General features: G+C 39.4%; 1 protein-coding gene across 9 annotated transcripts in view; it reads right to left on the reverse strand.

Moving 5' to 3' along the window:
- CELF2 (CUGBP Elav-like family member 2) overlaps nucleotides 1-21,629 on the reverse strand; it is a 392,630-nt gene that overhangs the window by 44,356 nt on the left and 326,645 nt on the right. For all 9 annotated transcript variants that reach the window (XM_036759896.1, XM_036759905.1, XM_036759906.1 and 6 more), the window contains one exon: nucleotides 11,447-11,581. In XM_036759896.1, coding sequence (XP_036615791.1) covers nucleotides 11,447-11,581 — 135 coding nt within the window. The remainder of the gene's footprint in view (nucleotides 1-11,446; nucleotides 11,582-21,629) is intronic.

Consider the following 21,629-nt stretch of genomic DNA (forward strand, 5'->3'; position numbering starts at 1 on the left):
TATATATATATATATATATATTAATTAATCCACTAATGGGCATGCACTGTAATGTCTTAAGTGCCCCAAACAGCTCCACCCTGTCCTTCATTGCTCTTTCCCCATTCGTTTCCAATGGCTTGTTTGCACTGTTTTAAGGCAAGTTTTCCAGGTTAAAACCTCTTGATTACCCATCCACAGGTTGGGGCCCTTGACACCTCGCCTTATTTTAGTGCCTCTGAAGACAGACAATGAAGTGAGAGATAGGCGGCATGTTGGGTCAAATGTCCAAAAGGACCTGCCTTGTATAATTGGCTCAAGGTACATGATTCTACAATAAGGGAAGCCAACCTGACCTCTCCTCCTCTTCTGAGCTTTGGCTGATCATGGTACCTTTCATGTGCTTTCCTATGTATATAAAGCTCCATGTTCTTGGCACAGGATGCCCATGTGACAGAATGGCTTACTCATGAGACTAGAACTTGGGAAGTAGAAAAGCTGTCTTTAACCCTGGCATTTCCAGTCTTTCTTTCTAATGACCACTGTTCACAGTGGATCCAGTCAACTGATAGGTGACAGTGAGTGAAATGTGTTCTTAGGGGAAAGGTCAAGAGACTGACCTTCTTCATCTTTGCCAAAGGGAGGATCCCTAGAGTGGAAAGAACTTTGACTTCAGAGAGAAAAAAAGAAAATGCAAACAATACTTGAATCCTGTGGAGGGTTTTCTATGTAACCCAGATTGCTAAGAGTCAGATCTTCCTTGGGTTGTTATGGCCCCATGGCTTGGCAAAGGGCAAAAGATCATGAAGTGCAGATACTGATTTCTGAAGCTGTGCATGCCAGTCTCAATCTGTTTAAGCAGGCAGTCCAGCAGGGCTGCCTCCATTGTAAATGGCCAACCACAGGCTTCTCTCGGGCTCCTTGCAGAGCCCAAATCCAGCACATTTCCTGAAATAAAAGCAAATAACTCTCCAAGGGCCTTGGTACATGACCCTGAATGGTGATAACTACAAGAAAACCCTGCTTGGATACTGTTATCTTGCTCCATTTAACCCAACAGTTCCATTTTGTCTTTGGTAAGTAGGCTATGTTGGTTTTGTAACCTCAAGTCAAATTTGAACTAATGTGGAAAATTCCCCTGTCAACATCTTCAGCAATGCAACAAACAGGAAGGACTGCGAAAAGAGAGTATTTTCACTTCATTTGTACTCGTGCTTAATGAAGGGCATTATTCTCTCTCTGAAATTAGAATTGGGACAAGATACTTGTGTGCCCAGGCAAGGTCTGAAAATCACCCTCTCCTTAATTTGAAAATTGTGTATCTTGTGTATTATTGCCTACAGGAAGCTTTCACTATAGCCAATCAGTCAACAACCATTTATTTACTATGTGCTAGGAACACCATGGATACAAAGAAAGGCAAAAACAGTTCTTGCCCTCCAGAAGCTCACATTCTACTGAAGAAAAAATATGAAAATAACTAGGTATACATAGAGAAGGAAGATGATCTAGGAGGGGGAAGTATTAGCAGCTGGGAGAACAAAGGAAAAGGCCTACAGAAGGTGGGATTTGAGATGAATCTCAGAGGAAGCCAGGGAAACTAAGAGGTTGACATGAGAAGGAAGAGCATTCCAGGCATGAGGTACAACCAGTGCAAAGGCATGGAGAGAAGAAACAGAGGTCATATGTAAGGAGCCAGTGTACTTATCAGGGGATAAATACCTATATGTCATGGAGAGTAGCATTTTTTGGCATTAAAAATATGTACATTTAAAAAAACCCTAATTTTATAAAAAATATCTTTTGTGTTTCCTCTTACTCCTACCATGAAAGTGTTTTACTGTAGGCTGCTTCCTACCTTGTCTATCCCTACACCTAGCTCTGTTTGAACTCCTTTTAGTTTCCTTATGTATGTATATTTTTAGGGAGGGTAGAGGGCAGGATCCATGCCTTAATCCAAAAATAATCCTACTTTAATAGAATCACAGAATGTCAAAGGCCATCTGGTTTGTCCTATATCTGAACAAAATAAAAATCCCTTCTACGTAACAGTTACAGTCATGTTAACTTTTCTAATGACAATGGTAATTGTAATGTCTGTTTAAAGAGAATTCTAGTGCTGAGGAACTTGGAAATTCCGAAAATGTCTCAGTGAAGAGGCTACAGGTAGCAGAGGATTTATCTCACTTCACAAATGTGAAAATGGAATTACATATGAAATGACTTACCCAAGATCACACAGTCTCTTGACTCCTGCTCATTGCATTAGAATGAATACAAAAGAGAATGGCTGTCGGAAGTCAGGCTGCCCAATCCTTACCAGCTTCACCAGAGCATAATTGTCAGGCTGACTCAAGGGTAATTGACAGCTTCCCTTTGGTAGTCTTGAGACTCTTCTTCATTTCCATTCCAGGTACGTACTTACCTTTTCCTCCTCTCTAAGCTGACTGATGTATGATCTAAATATCTTACTGTCCAATTATACAGGAATTTAATGTTTCGATTTGACTGCTTACATGTTTTGAATGGCATGTCTGGGTCAGCATTTATGTTACAAAGGAAGCCTTTAGGGAGCAGGGAGCAGATTAATGTCATCCTCTAGGTATATTAACTAGCTGGACTGAGCATGTCATAAAAAAATGCATTTTGAAGATGATGATGATGATGAGAAAAACATATACTGAAGATGAGATGATGAGAAATACCTTCAGATATGGCTATGGAATATGGTAGTTATGTACTATGTAGGGTGTTCCACCTTATATTTGGGGGACTTATTTTGAGACCAACGCAAACAACATGAACATGTAGTGAGTAAATATTCGGTAGATTTACTCAACTGTATATCCAAAAAACAAACAAACCCAGAAAACTTATTTAAATAGTGTTAGTGAAAAATAATTGTATCATAGCTTCTACTCTCATTGAAAGAATAAAAGAAATAAAACAAAAGAAATAATAAATCAGCTAGACTAGTTTTTTTGTTTAATCCTACCAAAAAACAAAGAAACAAAGCAATGAATGAACTACTAGCTTCAGAATGCATGGCAGGATATTCTGCCCCAAAGGACCACAATAATCATAGCTCAGGGCACAGGCAGAATTTACTTGCATAGAGCAAGCGAAGTGATGAACCATAAATATCTCTACCCCCTCAGGTGTGCAGCTTTATTAAGCTTTAAATTAGTTCAGGACTATTAAGGACTCCAGTCTGTTCTAGGTCAGGGGCGTCTCATAAACCATTTGAGGCCGCCCATCTAGCATTCGGAAGCCATGCTGTTGGCAGGAACTGATGACCCTTTGGCAGACCAGGAAGCTGTAATGAATTAGAGAATCAGCTGTGCTACTATTTGGACCAGCCAACTTCTGATTTTCTCAAACTTCTATCCTGGCTCTTCCAAGAAGCAAATACCAAGAGTAACGCCACTCTAAGCCTCCTACTCTGTACAAGCATCTGAATTCTTCTGGGATGGGTGAAGGCTTTTTTTTTTAAAATTGTTATTGTTTTGGTAGTTTTTTTTAAAACTCACAATATCTCAGAAACAGGACAATATCCTGTATATAAAAAAGCCACTTATTAGAAAGGAAGACTGTTCGTCTTTTCGCTTTAAACAAAGAAAGATTTCCTTTGTCATAAATGGTTCTTTTCGGTACCAAAATACCTAAAAATTATTGTACATGGGACCCTCATATTTATATGCTTTCTCTGAGAAACCACAATGTACAAGTGCCAAGTTCACTCTGGAGTAGCAAACACTTTTGTTCCATTAAATTTTACCCTAAAGGTATACTGGAGCCAGGGGTTTCTTGCTCTTTCTTCCTCTGTGAGAAGGTTGTGAAATTGAAAAAGGAGAAAAATGGACTGTTTTCTCCTCTAAATCTAACTGACAAAATGTTTTTTTTTTTTAATATTAGAAATAAACAAATTGTGAAAACTTTTATAAGAAAGTAGGCATACAAGCCAGATTTCATTATGGCAAATTCCCAAGGGATGTCTGATTTATTTTGCGAAGCTGGAATTAAGTTATTTCAAATATTACTTTAAGTAAGTGGGTCATTGGATGGGCTGGGGGATTATTTTCCTCATCATGAGATTTCACTTATAGTAAAGGTTATTTACTCTTAGCTCTGTTAATGTTGGTTAACAGAAAGTGAAATGTCACAGCAATAAATCTTTCATGTGACCCCCAAAGTGATTCTAGTAAGAGACACACTTGGATACCACTTCTGGAGAGGAAGCAGAAAACGCTGAGAAAGGCAGCTCACTTGCAAGTAACATGCTGTCAAGTCTCTTTTATCTGTGGCAATATGACAGCGAGCCTAATTCAAATCCACAGATAATCATGACACCTTATTTTAACACTTGCCTTTTATTCTGCCCCTCCCCCAATGGTTTATAAGGACGGCTACAGAAGAGGAAAAGAATTTCATTTCCCTTCTCTCCAACTATGCAGTAAAAAACAAAAACAAGGTGGGTAAAGGGAAGAATGGGGACCACAAGTAAACCACAAATTAACTAGCTTGCATCATTGAGATGACTGCATTTACAGATTAAGAATATTTTGTGAAGCAAAATGTGGCCTTGCTTCACTCACAGGGTAATAATACCAGATAAGGCACCTCTCAAAATTCCATAGTCGAGGGCAGGTGGTTCTTTTAAAAATGAAATGGTCTTTTTGCTAGATCCAAGTGGAGAGAATACCACTTATTCTACAGAGTGGCACCTAAGTAGTTTGCTAGTCAACCTTCACAAGATACATTCAAACGTGGATCTGTATTGATTCATTCCGAAAAAAGCTGTCAGCCTAGACTATCCACCTCCAGGTGATGGTTATTTTGGGGTCACCTGGGAACCAAATCAAAGACAGAGAGGTGGGTGTACTGGCCTGTAACCGAGTGTCACTATGACAGATTTGAACTGCTGACTGCAGAAATATGTATTGAACTGACCTGGGGTATAAAAAGGAGGCAGCTGTTAAAAATTTCTCTGTGAACACTGTAACTGCCATGGAGTCCTCTCTAGCTCACAAGAGAACTCCCACATTTTGACAACTGAGGATTTGCGACAACACCTTTAAGGAATGATGTCTTGTGGTTGGCCTTACCCTGAAACTTTTTTTTAGATAATTGCTTCCTACAGAAAGTCAGGATGGAAGGGGGGTTCATCTTAAACTTCATCCCAGGAATTTGGTTATAGATAGCAATTTGGGGGTGAACAGAGACACTAATGGAAGCAGAGTGAGGAAGAACAGAGTTGAAATCCTACCTTACAGAATATTAGCTATGTGTCCTTTTAATTTTTTTCTGCAAAATAGGGAAAATTATTACACTTACTGATAGGGTCAGGGTGGGTGGGTGGTGCAGTGGATAGAGTGCCAAGCCTGGAGTCAGGAAGACCTGAGTTCAAATTTGACCTTAGATATTTATTAACTGGGTGACCCTGGGCAAGTATTTTGCTGGACTTAAAGCATCCTATAAAGGTCCGTTATTGTTGCCGTGTTCCCAAAGAATCTCATTATAAGATACTCATCTCATATAATTTTCAAACAGCATTATGGAAAAAGTTTAGTGTATTTCTGAATAAATACAATAATCACAGGGCTGGGAAGTATATTTAAAGAATCCTTCTGATTTCAATCGGGTCTACTTCTCACTTACCACTGACATTTATACATATTTTATAGTTTGCAAAGTGCTTTACGTATATTATCTCATTTGAGTCCCATGAGCTAAGTACCATAAGTATACTGCACTCATTAAACAAATGAATAAACTGAGGCTGAGAGGCTTCGACAGCTAGGTAGTGCGGTGGAAAGAGAGCCAGTACTAAAGTCAGGCTAACTCCATCTCCCTGAATTCAAATCTGACCTCAAACACTTACTAGCTGTGTGACCTTAAGCAAGTCACTTAACCTGCTGGCCTCAGTTTCTTCATCTGTAAAATGAGCTGGAGAAAGAAATGGCAAGACACTCCACTACCTCTGCCAAGAAAACCCCAAATGGGGTCACAAAGAGCCAGATGTTATTGAAACAAACCACAACAAAGAGAGGCTAAATGACTTTCCTGTGCTAATACAGCCAGTAAGAATCAAAGGCAGGATTTAGACCCAGCACTCATGGCATGGTACTACACCTCTTAACAACCTGGGGTCTTGCCTGGATAATTCCATACTTTCCTAACTTTGTACAATCTATCCCCACTCCTTTCCCTCCTATAGGCTGCCACACTGCTAGAGTCATCTCTTTAATGAATGGTTCTGATCATGTCAGTTATCATCAGTGGTTCTCTGTCTATTAAATAAAATCCAAATTTCTCAAACTATCATTCAAAGTGATCCACAATCTGGTTTCAACCCATCTTTCTTAACTTAGCTCAAATTACTTATGTCATTTCCATGCTTTATACTGTAGTCCAACTGGATTATCTGTGGTTTCCTGATCATCTCTCATGCTTATATCCCTCCATATGTTTACCTGTATAAACTTGCATATCTAGAATACCTTCCTGATTATCTCTGTTTTTCTTCCATCCTTCCAGGCCCAACTCAGGGCTTCTTCTTTCTTCGTAAGTGCCCTCAGTACAAGAACTACATTTTTTTTTAATCTTTGTATCTCCCTCAGTGTCACAGTAGGCACTCAGAAAAAGATCTTCTTTATTTTTTTTGGAGGGGGGAAGGCAGGGCAATTGGGGTTAAGTGACTCGCCCAAGGTCACACAGCTAGTAAGTGTGTCAAGTGTCTGAGGTCGGATTTGGACTCAGGTCCTGCTGACTTCAGGGCCGGTGCTGTACTCACTGCACCACCTAGCTGCCTCAAGAACTGAGATTCCACAATTTCTATTCTATTAAGTAAGGAATATTAGAGGAAAAGAACAAGCATTTATTAAGCACCTACCCTGTGCCAGACACCATGCTAAGTGCTTTATAATTATTATTTCATTTGCTTCTCCTAACAGCTCCAGGAGGTAGATGCTATCATGATTCCCATTTAACAGTTGAAGAAACAGAGGTTAAGTGACTTTTCCAAGGTTGTAGAGCTAGTAAGTGTCTTGAGGCCAAATCTGAACTTGGGTCTTCTAGACCCAATGCTAGAGCCCAGTGCTTTATCCAATGTGCTGCCTAGTTCCTGAGAACCAAGACATCGCAGTACCATGAAAGGAGTACTGGATTTGGAATAAAAAATAAACTGGGTTCAAGTCCCAGCTCTGTGACTTACTAACTGTGTGATCTTAGGCAAATTACTTAATCTTTCTGGGCCTCAGTTTATCTGTAAAACAAAGGAGTTGAATGAGAGAACTCCTAAGGTCATTCCAACATCAATTTATGGTCCTTTGGTTTTTCGGGGGGGGGAAAAATAAGAGAAAATCAACCTTCTTTGTTCCTTGCTTGTCACAATTATTTGCACTGGGCAAGCCGATATGCCTAAATCTGGTCATAACATTATTCAGCTTCTTTACTCAGTCTCCCTCCCCCTCCAAAGGCAATAGAGACAAATGGCTTTTTGGTAAATGAATCACCTCCTTATAGAGTGAGTCTCTCTTGATACTTATGAGTTTACCCAGAGAATGTGAATGGACAGATAAAATAAGGGGTGATGAATGATAATAAGTATGAATGATAATAAGATACAAGAATGGCAAACAACAAACTCAAAAATGTGAAGGTTACAGAATGATTTCTTCTGCAGATAACTGTTCCCTATTGCTTATTTGGTGGCTAAACCTACTGTTGGTTGAAACTGCATATGTATGCAGAAAATCTGTAAGTTGAAATCACTCATTTGCCATTGCTATGGTAGGCTTGACTGGCATTAAATCACATTCAGTCTTTGTTTTCTAAGCTCAGATAGCTGGAAAGGAACCGTAACCATTTACTTGAAAACTGACATACAGGAAGTATCTCAAAGAGGCAGAGAATACTGTAAGGCTGGAGTTGGGGGAAGTATTACCTACAGTTATAAGTTAAAGTTATTTGAAAAGTTAAGTACTTCACATGCACAGAACGGGAAAAAAATCACCTCCACGTAGCAAAGTACCTTCTACCATCAAAAGAAATTATTTATGATTTTTGTATATACCTCATTGAATCTCAACTCAGAGAGGCACATGAACAACTCTAAAATAACCTTATTTTAAAAAAGAGAGAAAGTTCACCAGGAAGAAGCAATGTACTAGATGCAACAATGAATGGTACAGGCTGAAACTTCTCCCTTTTTATTTTTTAGACTTGGTTTCCCTAGTCTCCTGGGCTGGAGGTGCAATTAGCCATTCATGGACCCCATTCCATTGCCAATGAGTATGGGAGCTTTGACCTGCTCTGTTTCTCACCTGGGCCAATTCCCCTACTTAGGCAGTCTGGTAGCCCCTCTCTTTCAGAGGCTCACAATATTGGTGCCAGGCTTGATGTGAGCATTCAGTTGGCTTAGTCCATTGCAGCTCAGAGCTCCCAAACTCAAGTGATCTACCAGTCCCAGCTCCATCAGGAGAAGAGGAGATTATAGGTATATGTCACCATGCCCGGCAAAAAATTCCAAAGAAATATACTCAGATATGGTAAGCAACACTGCTGTCATTCATAGCTAAAATGCTTTAGGAAAACACACTTACTAATCCTCACACCAGGCCCCTAAGTGTAGATAGGTAACAGAGATCATTATTTCTTCTCTCAGCTGTAGCAACACTTTCACAATTGTTCTCTTTATATTGAGTCCCAGCAACCCATTCCTCAAAAACAAGTTCAAATTCGGGTAAGAAAAAAATCACCAAAGAATTAATTAATGAAATAGGAGAGATTAATGTAAATAAAGGAAACAATTATCATATCAAATATAAGACAAGAAAGTTGATTAAGTGAAGTTTCAAAAGGCCTATGAGAAACTCATGAAAGGCGTAATATGCATTTACCTGGTTTTTATTCTTTCATGATTTAATTTTCAATTTTATTCACTACCATCTGATAATTGCATGAAATAGTTACTCTAACCATGGGCAATTTAAACAATTTAAATTTTTATTTCAAGGCCAAGAGACAAAAGAACCTATTTATTGCCTGAGGGGATTTTTACAAAAATGAAAGCTTAATCTTTCATGTTTTTTAAGCAAAGGCTGTTTAAAATCATTTATAATAATGCTTTAGGGAGACTTTTCCTGGGCATGCAAAATTGAAATTATAAATTTACAATTATAAAAAAAATTAATAGTTTGGGGGATTGCATTGTCCCTCTCCTTTCTGAATGAATTTGGCTGCAGCTTAAGAAGTGGTATTAAAAAAAAAACAACCCAGTAACAGATTTAAAACTACAGAACCCTCAGGGGGGCTTAAAAAAAAAGAGGTCACAATGCCATTTAACAGTTCCACTGGGTCATCTTAATGGTAAAGTATTTAGCCCTGTTTATTTGTTTTTTAAAATAAATAATGGCATTAACCTCAAGAGCTGTTTCAAAGTGGAATATTTTATATAAAATCTCCTGGACTCACTGGAGATCTGACCACATTTTCTGGGGCTTTGACTTAGCCCCTGATGGAAATTAGACAAACAATTTACATTCACTTAAACACCACATTTTTTAGTTACACTTAAGAAAAATAATTGAAATGCAGATTTAAATTGTTTCTGCTACTATAGCTCAGTTTTAATGGGAAATACTTTCAGCTATTATGTAGGGCTTTCCTACACAAAGGAGAGGAAAAAAATCACTTACAACAATACTCCAGTTAACAGAATACACAGAAGGGTAGAAAAATTACTTTGAGGTTAAAGTGAAGGACACTTTATCAGGGTGGTTTTTCAGTTAATGAGAAGAGAAGGAAGGAAGAAAATTTTCCTTTTGCTATTGTCTCAGAAAAAAGAGATATGGTCAAACAAACACAACCACCATCAAAATCCCTTTCCAGTTCAATTCTTCTGGATAGAAGATTTGTTAAGTGGGGTCACAAAATATTTAAGTACCATCCCTGTCGGAAGATGGCTACCTTATGCTGTGGAGTAAAATGAGCAAAAGAAAATGGCCTTGGAAAGGGGTGTCTCAGGTCATAGAAGACTTAGAACACAGAAGGCTTCTAAGATGACTTGAACTAGAATATAGTATCTATACTGAAGATTCCTAATCTTTAAAGAACTGCGGCTGTCTTTTAGTATTGATTCTGATTCTCTTGAACCTCGGGCAATAAATAGGCCAGGGTCTTCTGTTCCCAAGGATGCTACAGATTGAAATAAAGCATGCTGGGATGACTAAAACAGTTAACTCAACAGTCAGAAGAGGGTTTTTTTTTTAAATTTTTGTCTCCTTTTAAAAAGGAATCACGGCATGATCCTGTCAGCCTTGAATCAACACTAGGGTTGCTATTCTGGGCAAAAAACGAGGTGAAGCCACACTTAAAGGTCTAGAAAATTCAGGAAGGAAAAAAAGTGAGAACTTTCTGGATATTTATGTAAACTCCAGTGTCCGAGCAGCAGCTATGTCAACATATAACTGGTAATATATCTAGGACATGAGAAAAAGAGCATTTCCTTTTATGATAAAGGGACATTTTCGAAGGAAAAAAAAACTTACAAAGATGCATTTGCGTCTATTTCTATGGTGCTTTAATGTTTATGAACATGAACAGTATAAGTATTTGGGTTCCTTGAACAAGTCATTAAATCTAAGTTTTTAGGTTTGTTTTTTTTTAAGATCCCTTTTAGCTCAGAAATCTAAGCTCCTATGATCCTATTATCCCCATTATCGAGAGATAGGAAACTGAGGTTCAGAGAGGTTAAAGGCTATGGCCACAGTCACTGTGGTAGAATCTGAATTTGAATCCGGGACTTCTAACTCGTAAGTGCATTGCTCTTTCATTATTCCACAATAGACTTTGCTACAACACACCTGGCAGGTTGGGCTGATGTAGGAATCGCATCAGAATAATCTAAGCTCTTACAACAGAATAAGGAAATGGCAAATGATTTTTTAAAATTCTCTGACATACCGAAAAGTATGCCCATCTGAATCTGTGCATGGAATTTTAAAGACAGTTTAAAGACAGACAGGGACAGCTGGCATAAATTTAAGAAGGAGAACCTAATACAGTCAATCAATAATTAAATTTACAAAAAAATGGGATTCAAACAAAGCTGGGGGGGGAGGGGAGAAATGTGTATTACAGAAAGGACAGTATGTTCTATAAAATTATCTTGGGGCAATGTCAGATAATCTTTTGGACTCTAGGTGCCAGCTAATTTGTGAATTCATAATCTTTGGACCTCTCCCCTCCTGGGTATACCTCCCTCTTTAAGATTTTTTTTGGGAAAAAACCCAACTCTAACTTTTTTTCTTAAAACAAATAAAAACATAGCCATCCTTTCCCATGTGGTTTCTTAGCTATCCACCAGAAACGCCTACCTGGGATAAGTGAGTGGGCAACATTTGTTTATGGACCTGTGGAGGCTCTTTGCCTTGCAAAAATTTGGAATTAGATGAATTTCTCTTACCAGGACTCGTGAGGGCTCCCAGGGCACTACTTGTTGTGGAGAGAGGGTTTGCATTGGTGGTGGTAGCTGAGGTTTGGGCAGCAGCTGCAGCAGCAGCTAATGTTGCCAGATTCTGTAACTGTAAAGCGTTCATGCCTGTATGAAGAACAAAAGATAAAAGTATTAGCAAGAAGGTTATGGTTAGGAGAGGTTCGACTTCTTTACCCAGTCTCCTATTAAGAGAAGGCTTCTAAAATGGCCATCTTTCACAGATGGTGAGCAGGGCATATTCTTTGCCCACTGATTCTTGCCACTCCCTCAGGCCTTTTTTTTTTTGTCATATACAGCTACAGCTAAATTTTATTAGTCCTATTGGCTGTACAGAGAGCCACAGTGTGGATGGTAGTGACCTTCGTTATCCTCTCTTATGATAAGCAAAACTTCAATAACTGAGATGCCATTAGCCTCACAGAACAACTTCTCCCACTGTTTGGGGTATAGTGAAATACCCTAGGTAAGTCTGACCAAATAAAAAGTATATGGATTGACGTACTTTATCAAGAGCACCATGTGAATGCAGTGTCAGTGAGAAGTGCCTGCTTTACTCAGGCTACTGCAGGAACCCTAAGGGTTTTCTCCTCCCAGTTCGAATTTTCTTTTTGAGTTTTTGATTAAAGGAGCCATCCCTTGATTAACTGCTTAAAGAGGCCTATTCACTGAATGCATGTTACCTCACTCAAAGTGAGCACCTGAAAAGACCTTAGCCTGAAAGGGCCAGGGTCTCCCAATGCATCCTGGGCCATCTCCAGTTGTCCTAGTGAATATCAGGCCACTATACCCAGATGGTTCCGGAGGAGAAAGTGAGGCTGGTGACCTTGCACAGCCCTCCCTCACTTAAATCAAAGTCAACTGCAAGTCATGTCATCATCTCCCTGATGTCATGGTCCTCTTTGAGAACAAAGGACAAACACACAACTCCCAATGACCCAACTTTATCCACTGGTACAAAGAGCCAACCAAAGGTAGCAGAAAGGGCCCCAAGTTTGGAGTTAGAAGACCTGTGCTAGAATCCCACCATTCCTCTCTGTACCACAGCTTGCAGGTAGCAAGGAGCCATAGTGGAAAGTGTTGGGCTTGGAGTTTGAATCCGTCCATAAGCTATGTGACCTTGGACAAGTCACTGAACTGTTAGCCTCAGTTTCCTCATCTGTATACCTCACAGGTTGTGAGGATCGAATGAGAAAACACATAAAAAAAGCTCTGTAAGTCTTAAAGCTCTACATGAACGCCAGCAATTATCATCTCTGGCTGTGTGACTTCAGGCAAATGACCTAATCTGTCTGGGTCTCCATTTCCTTATCTGTAAAACGAAATGATTAGATTAGATCATCTCTAAAATCATTTAATGGACCTAGATTAAAGGATGAAGAGAGAGCCTTTCTACACCAGGTGTCAACCACGTGGCCCACATATGGTGCATAAAACTCTCTTGTACAGCTCCAACCAGATTAAACTATAATTGGGAAGCATTTAATGAAAAAAAGTAAAAATACAATGAAACACAGATAATGTTAATATGTGGTTTTCTAAGTCAAAATGTGACCTGCAGTCATGTCTGACTCTTTGTGACCCCATTTGGGGTTTTCTTGGCAAAGATACTGGAGTGGTTTGCCATTTCCTTCTCCAGCTCATTTTACAGATGAAGAAACTGAGGCAAACAGGGCAAAGTGACTTGCCCAGAGTCCCACAGCTAGTGTCTGAGGCTGGATTTGAACTCACAAAGGGTCTTCTTGACTTCAGGCCCAGTACTCTATCCACTCACTGTACCACCTAGGTGCACCACCTTTGGAGGTAGGTGTTATTATCTCCATCTATTCCCTATCATTGTAGAGTAAGGAAACTGAGGCAAACAGAGGCTAAATGACTTGTCTAAGGTCACATAGCTACTAAGTGTCCAAGGCCAGATTTGAACTGGGGTCTTAACCTCAGTCATATTCTAGAGTTTAGCACATGACATGGAAGTAAAAAGCCGCTTTTCTCCATGATATGGCACAAGTACTTCCAAAATTCCTAACCAACCTTTAAGATTAAATGTCACCTAAACCAGTAGAAATTCCAACCATCCCAGAAACAAAAATTGAGCATTTTCCAGTTCCTTAGTTTACTAACTCCTGGGATTAGCATTTGGAAAATGTAAAGAGAAAAGTGAGAAGATGGGAGCAGAAGTGAGGAAAGGGGAGAGGAAACAGAACCTGCCAAGTGGAAGGTTTGTGCTCAGATGGACGAAAGCCAGTGGCCAGGCTCCTAGACTCTCTGATTCCTTGAAAATCTCTCCAACAGCCTAGCTCTAAGGGTAAAAGAAATTATATTTGATCAGTCTTGAGAATAATGGGAAGAGAGGAAGGAGAGCAGGATGCCATTAGGAGGTAGGTGCTCTTATTATCCCCACTTTACAAATGAGGAAACTGAGGTCTGAAGGAAGGGATGGTTGGGGGTAGGGCAAGAGGAAGAGACAAGAGGAGAGACCATCTTTTTTTTGTTTGATTTTCACTAATTAATATTGCCGAAGCTCTCTAATCTTTTCATCTGAGATGCTCTGTCCCTAGTTCCTAAAGTTCCCTTCCATGAGGGTGTTTAGAGGAAAAGCCTTCGAAAGCTTTGAAGCGCTATACAAATGTGAGTCATTTCCATAGATCACAGCCATTCATTTTTGCGCCCAACTACTAGAGTTTCTCTTTCACACTTTATAGCCTCATCCCTCATCCTCGCTGACCTGCTTATAGAATACTGCTGAGTGCCTTCACCTCCAGGACAGAAATAGTAATAATAGCTAACATTCGAACATGACTTTAAGGACTGAAAAGCAATGTATGGCTCATTTGAACCTCGTGACAACCTTGTGAAATAGGTACCATTATTATTTTTATTTAACAGTTAAAGAAACAAGTGAAAAAAGGGTTACGGAACTTGCCTAGGGTCACGCAGCTAGTAAATGTCTGAGGCTGGGTTTGAACTCAGTTATTCTTGGGTCCAAGTACATAAGTCTATCTACTGTGCTACCTAGGAAGAAAAACAGCAATCCTGTGTGGTATTATTATTTACATCTTACAGAGGAGGAGAGAGGCTCAGAGATCAGAAGCCATTTGCCTGTGATCATGTAATGAGTAAGTGGCAGAGCTGGAACTCAGAGTCTCCAAAATCAGGGCTGTTTCCACTTTGCCACATTAAGAGAGGCATGCCAGTTTTATCTGCTTTACATTTTAATCTTGGGTAAGTTTCTAGGGTTACCTTCAGTTACGTGTAGACAAATAAATGTTTTGCACAAAGGTGTTTTTGAACCTAATCTGGAGAGCGCTTGGGACCGACGGGATGAATTTCTAAGACTATGGGTTAAGATTAGAAATACACTCTGCAGCACAGAGTGAGGCCAAATGGTCCATGAAATGATGGAATCTGTTCCTCATCTTCATTGTATAAAAACAAACCAGTACTTATGCATAAAATGCTGTGACATTCACCTCTCTCTCTAATATTACTTAAGCTATCTTTTACTTTCTCAAGATAGTGGCATTAGCTTTCTTCTCTACCCACTGTATGAACCCCAGCTATTATAGGTCATGAACTTTTTAACATTCTCATATTAACACATTATTAACCCTTCTCCATACTGGTTATGCTGTTATGGCGAAATTTCTTCCAACATTAAACTCTGACAGCATAGCATTGACCTGGGCATTTGGGGTTGAGGCAGGAATGGAGAGAAGGGAGAGAGACAATCAGGGCCGCTGAAGATCTATAAGATATAGTCCCTGGGCCAAGAACAAAAGAAAAATAATACTTTCCCTTATCCTATGTCTCAAGACTCACATATAAATAAGTTCCTTTACTTAATCCAGTGGCTTTGAGGCCACAGGTTCCCCACCCCTGATTAGTCTGTGCTAGTCAGTTACTTGTAGTCTTAGCTGAACTTTTGGGTACAAAATGTCAAAGAGATGAGTATGGGGGAACGAAATGGAGGAAAATGTGCAGAAGTTGCTAGAGCTCTTAGTGAGTTTATATAAAGTAAAATAAGTGACCATCTATATGTTAAAACCTGGGTATTCTGGATTCAGAGGGTGGAGGAAGGACAGAAACATAGTCTCCATTACTCGCTACATTTTCTCCAACTGTCTATCCATGAAAATTAAGATTGTATTACCTCTGAGCTCAGTCCCTTTTTTCCCCCTGGGTGAGAATCCTAAGTGAAAGGGACAAGTTGTACCATTACTTCTTGTTTCCTTAAGATTATCTGCATTTCTTGATAACAGATGCATTAGGGCCTTTCTTTCTGAATGTAGATGTACCAAAAGATTTTTGGACCCTCTCAATCTGAGCCTTAGTTTCCTATCTCTCTATAATGGGAATAATGGGATCATAGGAACTGAGATTTCTGAGCTTTTCCCTTCCAGTAAAATATGATGTGATCCTTTCTGTCTAGAGTCCATTTGGATTCGCCTGACTGAAAATATCGGTGCTTAATCAAACTCCTAGGAGGCTGTATACTGTTCTGAAGTCCTGTTATTTGATCCTGGTCTATCAACTGTTTCTAAAGAGAAACTTCAAGTTCAGGGAGCGACCCTGAACTCCTAGAAAATAGATTAAGGTGATGGTCAATCTAAGAACAGGACCATTCTTTTGTTAAAAAGATCAAAAGCTGTATCTTTTTCTCTACCCTTGACTAGGCCGAATGGCCCCAGGAAGACTGAGCAGCTCTAAGGGTACACCTTTCAATATTAACATCTCTACAATTCTGGATGATGAAGCAAATCCTAAAATGAAACTCAGTACCCTTGTTTAATCTAGACTCTGGAACTTTATCTTAGATTCATGATTACTACAAAAATGTAATGGTTTGGGTCAAAGAGAATTCCAAAAAAGGGGAATAAACTGTCCGTGTTGTGTTCTTGTTCTCTCTCTTTCTTGCACTCTGTCTCTCTCCCTTGCTCCTCTCTCTCTCTCCCTTCCTCCTGCTCCAATCATGCTTGTATAATTAATAAATTTGTCTCCTCTAAGCTTATGACAAAAAATTCAGAACACTGAGATCTTACTCCCTAAAATAGAAAGGACCTTAGAAGCAACCTAGTCCAATCCCCTAATTTTATAAATTAGGAAGACCAGACCTAAGATTTCCAGATGCTGAGTCCAGTGCCCTCTCGTCTAAGACATTTGTGTATTTGATTGACTTTTTAGTTTTTTCTACTAGACATACTGGTATATGAAAAGAATACGTATACTCCAGTCTTCTAGAGTTCAGAGACACCTGGGTTTCTCTTAACATCTTATCCAAGTCTTCCCCATTTTGGGAGAATTTTTCAAGCAATTTTTTGAGTGCTAGGAATCAGGGGAGATGGGAGAGGGAGGGAGGGGGGGAAGGGAGGGAGAGGAGGGAGAGAGGGAGAGGGAGAGGGAGAGAGAGAGAGAGATTCCTCAAGGAAAGAAAATTTTGTAAAAAGCATGAGAAAAACCAGCTAAGAAAGCTTTCCAGGTTGAATGACATCATTCTATATTCTCACTCCTCATGTCTAAGTAGGTCATCCTCCTTAAGTAAATCATTCTTCTCTATTTCACCACATTATCTATTTCTTTTGTACCAACAGTCTCAGAATCTCCACTGTTCTCTCTTCTGGGAGTGAGAGAGCTCCCCTTTACTTACTAAATCTGAATTATCTCTCTGTAGAAGAGAGTCAATCTTGGGGTGGGGGAAGGTGCCACAAGTAGTAGAATAGCCTTACAGTAGATTGCTGCTGCTGTTATTTAGTTTGGAACAGGGTCCTTTCCAGCTTTCTAAAATACACACATGTACATGCAGGGTCGATTCCTGTTCCTCTCCCACCCTTTCACCTCCTTCCTTGGCAGCTTACTTTCTACTTACCCAATCACACTTTCTGTCTCTCAACTACTGCTACACAGAAATTCTGAACACTACAGATAGGGTGGTAGTCATCATGGCTGGAAGCTGGTACAGCAAACAACTCTCTACCCAGGAGAAAGAAACAAAAATAATGCCTGAAAGTATGCTCATCCTGGGAAGAGTACCTTTTAAAATGAGAGACAGCATCCCTTCTGCCTTCTGAGTAAGAAGTTGCTATGGTTCTTAGGAGGTTAACAATATTAGAAATGAAAAGTGGATTTTAAAAAATCAGATTCTGTAGATTAAAATGTTATTATGAATTTCACCTGAGTGCTGATATCAATTTGGCAAAAAGGTGGTAATACAGGAGTTCAGCTTTCATTTAGTTATTTGTCAAATGGAGGAGGGGGAAACCCTTTACCAAACAATGAAATTAGGTACAAAAACAGTTGCACAATATTCTTGCTTGAAACTTAAAGTTTTTTTTAAAAAAATTATTTATAAGGAGAAGGGCATGAAAATTTAATTTAATGTTCACCTTAGGTAATTTTGTGTCTTATTGTTCATAGCAATTACCATAAATCTGCATATCAATAAGGAAGAACAGATGTCAGTTGTTACAAGTGCTTGCCAATCAGGTCTGTTAAAAAGTGACAGATGGGTGGTTATAGAACATTCTCATAAGGCCTATTAGTACATTCGTAGGAAATTTCTGTAGTGTTGGACTGTCGCAGATAAAGTTCTGTAGAAGAGGGGGATAAGTGAGTCCAAGATTCTACTTTGTCACTTTGGGTACTGTCACCAGTGTAAGCCTCTCAGATCAGGGCAGAGTATTGTGTCTCTTCTCTCTTCTACTCTGCATCCTCCCTGCTGCCATTTCCTTCTTTTCTTTTTCTTCAACTTGTTACACTAAAACATTCCTCTTTGAGAACCAGTACTGACTTGTATCTTATTTGTGGAAGTTTGCTGTTTTCTTAAAAAAAAAATCAGGTTTTCACATCATGAAATTTTTTTGAGTCTTTTTAGTCACTCATCCTAGAGTAGTGTGGTCTGGAGGACCCTCCCTTTCAGGGAGTTCATGAAGTCAAAATTATTTTCACAGTAATACTAAGATGATTCCATTTTTAATACAGTAAATATCTATAGGTATATCCCACATACACAAAAGCTCTTGGGAGGTGGGGGTGTCGCTCGATATTATTTAAGAGTACAGAGAGGTCCTAAGATCAAAAAGTCTGAGAAGTGCTGTATCAAAAGATGCTTCCTGCCAAGGGAAGACCTTTTCTGCTTTACCAAAGTATCCTCCTCTTTGCTGATAGCTCCAGAATCTCTGCTATTCATTTAATAATTTTCTTCTCCTTAGCCCCTCTACCTCCCAACCTGCCTCAAATTCATACATTTCCAATTGGTTTCCAGAATTTGATAGATGCAGCTTTCCCATCAACATCTCTGTCCTTCTCTTTTCTAGGAGCAGTACTGGAGCCAAATATGTTCAAGGTTGCATCTCACATAATGGATAGACAACTCAGTACTTTGCTTCAGGCCAGCTTCACTGCGGTTCAGTTTACAGGGCCTCAATTGATTGTTACCTGTAAAGCCGCCTGAAAATGCTGAGTCAGAGCAGTCTTTTCTCAAGCCTGGGTTTTGGGTTTGGTTAGAAAGGTAGCATAGACACAGGCTGGGGGTGGTAGCCTGAGGCAGGGCAGGGATGGCACAATATATGCTCATGGGAAGGGATCCAGGTCAATTCTCTCATTTCATAGAAGAGAACAGGTGGCCCAGGGAGATGAAAGGAGCACAGATTTAGAGCTAGGAGAGAACTTAGACCCTTACTCTCATTTTATTTATGAGGAAACAGAGGCCCCAGACCCAAATGACTTGCCCAAGATCACACAGATTGGCAGATGTAAGATTCATATATTTTCTTAATACTTATATAGCATGTTCCTAACACTTTCCTGTGAGATAAAACATGTTATAAAGAAATTAAGCAACAGAAAAGACAGATATAAAATCAAATCCCTGTCTCCCCAGAATCTTAGCCAGACATCACAAGCAGGGCCCTTTTCAAGGTTTCAGAAATTCCAATAAACCAGACATCAAAGCTGCTTGAGAAATGGGAAAGTTTGTAGCAAGTTTTGTTTTGTGAGGGGGTAAAAAAAAACCTCTGAGGAAATATAAAGCTAATAAATAAAAGTACCTAAAAGCTTTCAGTTCACAAAGATTTGATTTCAACCCATTTTCTGCTTTTAGGTTCTACATTTAATATACGTCCTCCTTTTCACCAAACAATAATGGAGGTTTAAAGTTAATTATGAATTGAAAGGACAATAATGAAATCAGGGAAAAATATATCTCATGTCTCTTGATTTTTATTGATACAATTACTTAGTGTCTTGTCATTTAAAAATGATTTTCTTCTTTCTGTGGTTTTATTTTCTACCCAAACAGCAAAGTGCTTTACTGTGGAGGAACTAAGAATTTTACACCTTGGTTATAAACCTTTCAGTCTCCTGAAAGATGGACCATTACGGCATGAAAGCTTGCATATAACAAAAATACTGTTGGTTTCAAAAAGACATTTCACTTCTTTTGCTGAAATTCTCCTGGCTGGACTGACCCCTTAAATTTCATACATTGCATTCCATTATGTAGGTGCTTACTGAATTGAACTGAACATATGCTCCCTGCCATCATGTATCAATAATCAACATGTATTTCTCCTCCTTAACAACCTTATATTTATTTGAATTGATTCTTTTTGTATGTATCCTGTTTATACCGATACATGTTTCCATATATTTATGTACTAGTAGTCTCACATGAGAGACAGTAATTATGCTCTTTGAGAGCAGGGATTGTTTTACTCCTTCCCTGCCTGCACCTCAAAGCCTCCGTCTCTTCCTTCGGGATGCATCCAAAGCATCACCTTCCTTGGTTCCCTCCACTGCTAGCTCCCTCTCTCCCAAATTACTTTATATATACTATGTTGTATTTATTTACATTTACTCTCTTCATATTTATTCTGTATATTCTTGTCTCCATTAGAATGTAAGCCCTTTTTGCATTGGGATTGTTTCAATCTTTGTATTTATACCCCCAGTGCCTAGCACATTGGTTGGCACACACCAGGTGCTTACTCATTGCTCATAGATTGACTGTTTGATCTTTCTGTGCCTGGTACTGTGACTTAGGCGTGTCTTGTTTCCAAAATGCTATTCATCAGATATCAGTACGTCTTAACAATACCCCAACAGTTAAATCTGAGCTCTAAAGAGAAGGAACTTGAGCAGCTGTATTAAGCTCAATATACAATGAAGTATCAAGTTTGGAAGAGAATCTCAGTGTCTCCTGTTAGAGTCATCACTAACTCACAAGGCTGACCTGGAAGGATAGGTTTATCTTTGGAGGCAAAGTAAAGAATGAAACCTCACTTTGCAGCTTTTTAAGAGGATGCTCAGAGCTAGAACATGTCCAAGTTACTCTTATCAGAAAGCAAGGACCAAAACACCAACACTTATAACATTTAAGAAGATGCTGTCTCTGTAATCTTTTATGTGAAGGACGACTCTTCTCTTTGTAGAAACTGAGCAGAGCTGTAGCACCTACAGCCCATTTCACACCATTTTGAAAGTGTAGAATGATGAGAGCTGATTGACGACTGTACTGCATTTGATTTCACAGCCTATTGAGATTCAGTTTATTGAATTTAAGATGTTTGAGGTTCAAGAAAGGCATATTCTGGAAGGCCCAGAGCAAACACAGAGTGGCATTAAATTAACCATCTGCTCAGCAGCCTGGGCAGTGAAGGAATTGCCTTATGGAATAACTCCTCTAGACAAACACGGTATTTAAATGAGCACATGATGCATGCGAGCACTAATGATCTGACCTGTAGTTGGTGAGGTAGAAGAGCACAGCATCCTAATGCAGAATGACATGCCTCTGTGCCCATAGGAAATAACACCCTTGGCAGTAGCATCAGGACCCAGTGACCTTCTCTGCATATTTCAATTGTGGCAGCGGAAGCGCCAGGTCGTCCTGTCAGGAAAACTCCTAATATGGGACCTAGGGGGACCCAGGTTATTGGAGGAAACGCTAACCATCTACTAATAGCAGCAACAACACACCTGACCTATCCAGAGGGATCACGTGCCCTTCTATGTCGGGAAACTTGCCTTGCGCATTCTCCTATTGTCTCTCTAGTCCACTCAACAGAAATAAAAAGACATACGATATTAAATGCCATTTTGAGCTCCAAGGCCAAGTTCCCAAGCTGCCGTACGAGGATGCTACTGAATGATTCTTGTTCAT

Source organism: Trichosurus vulpecula, chromosome 5 (assembly GCF_011100635.1).
Source record: "Trichosurus vulpecula isolate mTriVul1 chromosome 5, mTriVul1.pri, whole genome shotgun sequence".
Lineage (NCBI taxonomy): Eukaryota > Metazoa > Chordata > Mammalia > Diprotodontia > Phalangeridae > Trichosurus > Trichosurus vulpecula.